The 8,288-nt window shown below is 36.2% G+C and overlaps 1 protein-coding gene across 1 annotated transcript; it reads left to right on the top strand.

The window, feature by feature from the left end:
- Positions 1-789: 789 nt before the first annotated feature.
- On the top strand, positions 790-7,350 carry TMEM128 (transmembrane protein 128). The gene is made up of 4 exons (XM_031062853.1): positions 790-1,004; positions 2,923-3,084; positions 4,162-4,270; positions 5,609-7,350. Exons 1-3 carry the CDS (start codon positions 790-792, stop codon positions 4,259-4,261), a joined length of 477 nt encoding a protein of 158 aa, XP_030918713.1. The 3' UTR covers positions 4,262-4,270; positions 5,609-7,350.
- Positions 7,351-8,288: the final 938 nt, after the last annotated feature.

The following is an 8,288-nucleotide window of genomic DNA, read 5'->3' as shown; positions in this document are numbered from 1 at the left end:
GCCTGATGCGGATGAAATACTCGAATGCTCCGGGCCCAAGCTCCAGTAGGATGAGGAGGAATCAAGAAATGAAAAATAAAGCTGCCTGTTAAGCTCCAGCAGAGCTGTGGGTACGCTCGGCTGGTGGCGGTGCCTGTGGAGGAATCGGCACATGTGGCACTGCTGAAGGCACGCGGGCCACCAGGAACTCTTGGTGATAAACTGACACCTTTTTGTGACAGTGTGTATAAACACTGTCTTACGTGGTTACTGTCGTGCACAAAAATGGCTTTCTCATCTCCTTGCTCTCTCTAAAACAGTACACGGTAATGAGGGGAAAAAGAGAAGGTGGTTTCCTGCACAATGATAGTTGCAGTTTACCTGATGAAAGTGTGTAGTGTAAGTCCAGCTAGCTCCTGAAACTGCAGCTGAGAATTTGTTGAGAGCAAGAAAATTATGCCTGCAATAGTTTTGCAAATACTAAAATTCATAAGGGTAGAAATAAATTAGTAATTGGAAGTAACAACCTGAAATTCTATATACTAGATTAATAAAAATTATTTAATAAAACCAGGGCTTTTTAATTACTTAAACAACCCTTACAAAATCTAGTCAGCTGTTTCCTAAATAGATGCACAGATATGGTATTGTGCTGATTGTTACTGCTTTATCCTTTTATCAAAGGATACTTTGCTTAGTCTGTTTCATTTCAGTAAATGTTCAGAGTTCTTTAGAATATTTGTAGCACAAAGTGTATTATAATGAGTAGAATAATCTCCCAAGATAAATGAATTAAAAAGATAAAGTATCATGCTTTATGTAACTATAATCATACTTCATTTAATGACTGGCTTTACTGCTATAATTATGTTCTTCTTTACAGAAGAGTCTACAGCTGTAGAGAAGACGATGAGGCCTCTTAACAGACTGAATATTCATTCTGCATTCTGGATTTTGGCATCAATAGCTGTGACATACTACTTTGATTTTTTAAAAAATATTAAAGAGACTATGCAAGCAGATAGGTAAGGTATCTTTTCTTACAGAAAAGGTTTGTTTTAGTCCTATAATCATACTCAGTTTGTTACATCTGGTCTCTGTATTTTAAATCATGGATGAACAAGATCTGCAGTAGGAACAGAGAAACCTGTGAGTGTTCAGCCTGGAGAAGAGAAGGCTCAGAGGCATTTTGTCAACACATGTAAATATCTGAAGGAAGGGTGTAAAGCAGACAGAGCCAGGCTCTTTCCAGTGGTGTCCAGGACAGGACCAGAGGCAGAGGGCACAAACTGAAATGGAGGAGGCTCCCTCTGAAGATCAGGAAACACTTTTTTACTGTGGGGGTGTCTGAGCACTGAATGGGTTGCCCAGGTAGGTTGTTCAGTCTCCATCTTTGAGATATTCAAAAGCCATCTTGACATGATTCTGGGCAACTGGCAGTAGCTGAGCTTGCTTGAGCAGGGAGGTTGGACCAGATGACCACCTAAGCTGATATTATTGAACTAATTTTAAAGTAAATACAGTGCTTAAAATTTGCTACAACTGTTTTTATCTCTATAAACTCTACTGAGCCATCTTTGTACATGCAAAGTTTGCTCTGATACCAGACATTTTAATACTGTACCTTCAAGTTTTCATTTAAGTCCAAGAAATAGCTGCCTGTTTTGTTGGAAGTACTTACGTTTTGATTTTATTTTTTTATAACAAACCCCCTGAAATTCATCCTTAGAGGTCAAAGAGAAGTTCATTTCTCTAGAAGATCTGTAGATGATTTTGAGTAGGTCAGCAAAAGATCAGTGAAATAATTTCTGTGGAGTAATTTTTATTTCTAGTCTATTTCTTTTCTGTTAAATTATTTGCAATGGGATTGATGTGTGTTAAATGCTTTTAGATAGCTTCAGCTAGAAGTGCTTTTAAAACACATTGCTGTTGTCATTGTTATATCAGTATATGGAAGCTGCACAGGGCTCTGTGCTGGGAGGTTCTCTGGAGCTGCTCTCCCAGGCTAGTTACACCCTTCATACACCTGACTGTGAAAGTAAAACCAGTGACTCCAAGGTGTAATCAGAATTTGGGGTCAGGACCCTGTCTTCCTGCACTGCTTGTGTAGGTAGGCCATGGCTACAGTTCTCTTAGTGCAGGATTCTCCAATGGTAGTAAATTTTGAAGTAGCATATTATGTTTGCTGTACCATTCCAGAGCACATGGTACCGGAGCAGGAAGATCCTTGATTACCCTTTGTAATTTAGTAATCAAGTTATGGTCAGAATTCATTTTTCCAAATTTTTATTTGTTAATACACCTTTTGATAAGATTTTATTAAAGTGCATCTTCCTCCTAAGTTGCCTTATCTGAACTAGTCTTGAAGTGTATCCTCAAAGAGGCTCAAAAGTGTGTCTCCCTAAATAATCACATACCCTGTGTTTTTATGATTCTGAGTTTAAAATTCTGGATTTCTCCATGGTTTTCTTCAGCAGTTATAGAGAATAATATTCATGCTTCTTGTTAAATTTGAGAGTTCCCAAACTGAAACCATGTTAAAGCTTTCTGCAGCATTTCTGTTGCACGAAGATCACCAGTCTAATTTATAGTGAAAAGCACAGTTGGAGTGAAGCCTATTTTATTTAATTAGTGACAAAGTGGTTTTGGTGTGGTGCTATAGTAGATTCCTGACAAGATCTGTCACACTGAATTTCCAAAATACTTGAGGAGACAATATATGAAAGGAATGTTTCATTGCAAAATTAAACTCAGTTTAAGAGCTTTTAAGGGCAAGAAGTGTTTTGTAAGATTAATTTAAGGTAAAACCTGCAGGAACTCTAGGCCACAATCAGTGTTTTTAACAGATATTGCTTGTTCTGTTTGTCGACTGGAGTAAAGATTACTGTGCAAACTGCAGTGTGACTGTGCTAAACATGGTTTAATGTGCTTTTCTTCCCACAGCTGGTGGCTTTCCTGTGGCACTTGTTTATTGGCTGTATGTTTGTGTGTTGCCTTTTACTGCATACTGTATCTTGAGTGGTACTGTGGAATTCAGGACTATGATGAACAGTACCCTGCACTGATTCCTATCACAACAGCTACCTTCATAGCAGCAGCAATTTGGTGAGTTCAAACACTGTGTGCAAACTTCTGCTAAACCTGTGCAAGTCTGTGTGCTAATGGGCTCATTTTATAAGTATAATTTCTGATAAGAAATTCTGTAATGAAATTCTCTATGTAATTCTGCTATGTGTATTGGTGACAATACCCGTTCTGTGTAGCAGAATTTCTTACGCTTTCAACTTTCATCCACAAAGCAAGAGTTGCAACAGTCGAAACTATTTTGTGTACTTGGAGATGTACTGGATCTTTTCTGTCTTGAAAATTTAGGGGTAAACTGAAGTTATCTTTGTTAGTGTAAATTTCTCACCTCTGGCAACTACTTGTGCAGTTTACAAATTAAGGCAAAGGTGCAGTCTGTCTATCTGACAAAAAATTCAGTTCAATCAGTTTCTGTCAGAGTTCTTCACTGTCAAACAATCTACAAGTAGCAAGCATACACAAAATGTTAGACTTCTGACTATTGCCATATGAGCTTTAAGGGTTTATATTTTGTCTGAGAATGGTACTTTTAGTAAGAGTTGCTTTACTTATGAGATTGTATGAGAACTGAGCAAATGTGAATGAAGAAAATTACATTGTACCAGTTAATTTATTTGCTTTCTGCATGAAAATTGATTTCCTCTTGTTTAGCTGTTGTATCAGAGTATCAGTCAGTATTGGTTGGGGAAAAAAAGGAAGATTGAAGAAAATAAAGGTTCCCTATGGTTTATAATTAGTCAAATCTGTAATTCTTGTAAGTCAGTTGTAAAATAAGTTGGTTTTCCCCTTGTCTCTTCAGTTAACTGAAATCTGTCAGGATTAAAGTTCAGATTAAGGCTTCTCTCAGCTGCCATGTATGCCCATCGAAAAATCAAAGAGTAGGTCATTTTCAGGGGCTTCAGATACAGATTTTCTGAAAGTAAAAGGTATCTTAACCCTTTACCCTCAATGTGTTTTTGCTTTCAGAAACAAAGAAGTAAATTTCCAAGTTAAGTAATTTAAATCTTATTTCTTCTTTTGATGTGTTTCCTTTGTATACCTGGTGTTTCTGTAATGTGACAACTGAACTTACCGAATACTTTCTGTTTTTATTCCCAGTTTCAATGTTGCCTTGTGGCCTGTCTGGTCATTTTTGACACCTGTGTTGCTCTTCATTCAGTTCATGGGTGTTGTGATGCTTGTGTCACTCCTGGGATAAGCCCTTCAGGTAAATAATTTATTTTTTTAAGCACATAAAAGTATTTATCCTGTTGTGGGAACTGCTTTGTTAGACATTTAAGGACTGGGAGGCTGTTTAGGGGTCCCTTCTCTATGTTTTGTGGACATTCTTCAAATTGTGACATTTTGTGGCATATAGAGTTAACAGATAACATGCAATTATCGAAAGGGGAAGAATATCCTTTCCACTTCTCTAAAACTCCATTCTAGACATTGAAAAGAAACACTAATGACAGTGGATGGTTTGGGGATGTATAGGCCAAAGCTCTGCAGCTTTTACCTAGACTGGGAGAACTTCTTAGTAAAGCTGTCTGACCTGATAGTAAAGGGGAGAAGATATCAACATCTATGGACAAAGGCCTTCTCCATTTTTTTAAATTAAAAAATCTTTGTCATGTCTTTGTCTTCAAGTGTGCTGTTTTCATTTTCTATGATGCACAGCCCAGATCAACCTGCTGTGTGGAAAATTGCCAGATAGGAGAAGTTATTTGTTCTTTCTAAAAAGAACTTTTCAAAGGCCAACCCATCTGTTTTGTTGACTTGAAAAAAGCATTCTCAATAACTGCCACATCTTTTGTTAGGATATACTTATCAAATGAATCCAGTGAAATGTAAAAAACTAAGGAAGACACCAAATACAGCTCAGTAAATAAGGTAAAGGATGTCCCCTGTATCACAGGGGTCTCATATCATCCAGGGCAGCTTGTCCTTCAGCAGGTCTTGTTTGTTGTACTTCTCAAGGGAATGAGGAGGAAGCCTGTCTGGCTTTGCTTGCCACTTTCTAGTGAGGAGATCCCTCAGCATTTTTAGGAGTGCAGCAAAAAGAAGACTGTACTGGATTGCTGGATTTAGAGTGTAGCCTCTTGTACTGACAAAGTTGTAGGCAAAAAGTGTTTAATGTCTGGGATGGTGAAATTCAGTTTTGTTTTCTTTTAATAATAAACTGAACCACTGTTGCGTTTTCCCCTCTGTTTTTGAGATATCAAGAAACCTGATTTTTAAGGAGATAATTAACTTCTACTCTGACGAAGACTTCTGAAAACTACAATACTTAATTCAAAACCTCTTTACTGGGGCAAAATGTTGAGTCACACTTGCTGATACAAACGTGTCCATGTTTGTTGGATCTATCATTAGCCATGTTCTGTCTCTGCACTTGCAGAATGTGGGGAAATTCTGTATTAGGTCAAATAATTATTTGCCTAACAATTAGGGACAAGTTATTACTTGGTGTTCCAAAATCATGAATTCATTTATGATACAGCTTGTGCAGTATATAGAACATTCAAAGATTTTTGTTAAATTTATTTTTTTTCTTTTCTTTCAGCTTCATGTGAAGGACTCAAGTAGCTGTAATCCTGCAAAGTGTATGTCACTTTTGTTACATTCCAGTACTTCTGTTGTTTCTAATACTGCCTGTTTGCTCTAACTAATATAGTAATTCTTACTCTACTTGATTTATAAATCAATGGACATAGGAAAAGCAACTGATTAGTCAATAATTGGAAGATAAATATATTGTACATCTCTTAGTAACATGAAGCCTTTCATTTTGTAATGCTTTGTAAAGCTTCTATTTATATTTGAGTATTAAGCACATGGGTAATAAGTAATAGCACCATGGAATAGTTAGTTTTGAAAGAGACCTTTAAATATTATCTCTGGGAGCCTCAGAGGTTACCTACTCAAACTTCCTGCTCAAATCATGTTGTTTGATTTGGAAGTAAGTGATACTTCAATCAAGTGTTGTGGGGTTTTTAATACTATATTCTTTCCATTTGAATTGACAGGTAAAATACTGTTATCTGGAACCTGTGTTTGTACTTGTAAACTTACTTACAGGAGACATTTCTTGATCTCTTAAATTTCTGCTGTTATATGTGTTACCATGTAGGAAATTCTTTATTATCTAATGTCTTGAATTCATATCTGCTAGTGTTTAAAAAAAGTATTGATAGGGGTAAGGGAAAGTTGGTTGACATTTGGCAGTGCCATCAATTAAATAAATAAATTCTACTATGTGCTCATACAGTTTGTCCACAGCCAAAGGTGAATGATCAAGCTGTGAATAACCAGCAATACAATGAACAATATTAACACTACACAAGAGATTTGGAGCACACATTAAATTCTTTTGATGTATGTACTGTTTTTCAGTATTCAGGTTGTTTTTTCTTCGTAAATCAAATTTTCATCCTTAGCAGTGCCTGTTAATGAAGTTGCCATTTTCCTTACTCAGCAATGAAGAGGCTGATATTAATTTAAAAGCTACTAGTTATACTCAGTTGGGAAAATAAAATAGCATTTTATTTTTATTAAGTGTCTGTTCATGTTGACTGAGATACTTAACTGTCTGAAGACCTGGGCACCATCTGGTTGCTAGACCACTTTGTGTAGGTCCTTGTGTAAGTACTTTTCCATGCATGCCTTTTGGAAAATAGGAGAATGTAGAACTTGGGTATTGAAACCTGTTAAAATCTACTCCTTGTGAGTGTTGCTTGAAGTCTGGACTGCCAAAGGATACTGTGTTCTTCACTCTGACTTCCAAAGCCACACCACTGCTGAACACATGGAATGTTTAGTGATGACAGAGAATACACATTGTCTTTGGTTGTTACTGTTCCATTAATGAAAAAATTTGGGACCTAATAGTATGTAATACAAAGGATCAGACAAACCAAAATAAAGTGGATTCAGCACTACTTGAAGTAGTTTGTAGGATAAGTTAAGAGCTAGATTTGTTCAAATGTAATATTTAAGTTTGCCAAAACCAGTCATGCTTCACATCTTTAAAGTGCAAGTTGCTTATCTTCAGGTCGTCAATTTTTAAAAGGTTTTAACAATTTTATGTCTGCATACACAGGTACATTTGAGTAACTTTCTTTATTATAATATTTAAAATGCAGTATTGCTCAGGGATGGTTCTTACAGCTGTATTTTTATTTGTCAGCTATATAATTGCTCTAAGTGTTTTAACTTGCCTTGTAATCTGAATTAAAATTACTATCTGCTACATGATTTTTCAAATTCATTCTTCTGAACATCTTAATAAACTTTGTATAAAAGTGATCAATAGTTGTTCAATATTTAATTGTTTAACCATCTAATTACACTTTCTTGGAGACTTCCACCCCATCTCATTGCTTTTTCTATAAAATAGATGTTCGTGTAGATTTTAAATACTATACTTGACTTAGAGTACCTTTGTCTTTCATGCCCCTTCAGCTGGGTTTATTGTAGATGTAATAACACTCTGTTCACCTCTGGAGAGCTGTTTGCCTTCAGACTACTTTGATGTCTTTCTGAGAATCCCAGGTAGAAATGCTCATTGTACAAAGTCTTTCAGTAACAGATCTGAGTATCCAACACAATACTCATTCATTTACGTGCTCAAAAGGAAGTAGTGGCAAATCTGGTAAGAATATAAAACAATGCTTGTTTTAATTGTTGCAACCTGACACAATGCTGCTTCCACTTGTGTGAACTCCTTGCTTTTGTTACTTTCCTTACCACCAAAAAAAGAATTTAGGGCAAGGGAGTAGAAAGAGATAGCATAATAATTCCTTGAAAAAAAATGATGCAATTGAAATCCTCATCTCTACTAAAGCTTGAATATATTCTCTTGGTACAGACCACCATAGGTATCTTCTGTATCTATTTACATTATTTCATTTCAGGATGCGAATGTATACCAGCACCAAAGAGCTTTCCATTGCAGGTGACAAGGGATGCTCTTGGATAATTTGAAGTAAAATAGTCCATGCAGTGAAGATTATTTATGACAGTTAAGCATAGAAGCTCTCTAAAATGGAAACATCTTCCTCAGTTGTTCTTTAAAGGTTACATTATATGAGATAGAAGTAGGATTTGACAATTCCACAATGCCACTTCTGATAACAATGGATATAGCTGTGAGCTAGAGGTGGTTGAAGCCTGTTTGACTAGTTATGCTTTTGATTTAACAGGCCAGACAGAAACATAGGGATGCACTTCCTGTTAAGTGCATT

The sequence above is a fragment of the Geospiza fortis genome, unplaced genomic scaffold (assembly GCF_000277835.1).
Source record: "Geospiza fortis unplaced genomic scaffold, GeoFor_1.0 scaffold666, whole genome shotgun sequence".
Lineage (NCBI taxonomy): Eukaryota > Metazoa > Chordata > Aves > Passeriformes > Thraupidae > Geospiza > Geospiza fortis.
Note: the sequence above shows the minus strand (reverse complement) of the source record. Positions and strands in the feature narration are given on the sequence as shown.

Excerpts from the sequence above, each read along its gene's own strand:
- TMEM128 (XM_031062853.1), top strand. The coding sequence starts at position 790 with ATGCTTTATGTAACTATAATCATACTTCATTTAATGACTGGCTTTACT. Across the intron at positions 1,005-2,922 it reads GAGACTATGCAAGCAGATAG|CTGGTGGCTTTCCTGTGGCA; the intron begins GTAAGGTATCTT and ends TTCTTCCCACAG. Across the intron at positions 3,085-4,161 it reads TTCATAGCAGCAGCAATTTG|TTTCAATGTTGCCTTGTGGC; the intron begins GTGAGTTCAAAC and ends TTTTATTCCCAG.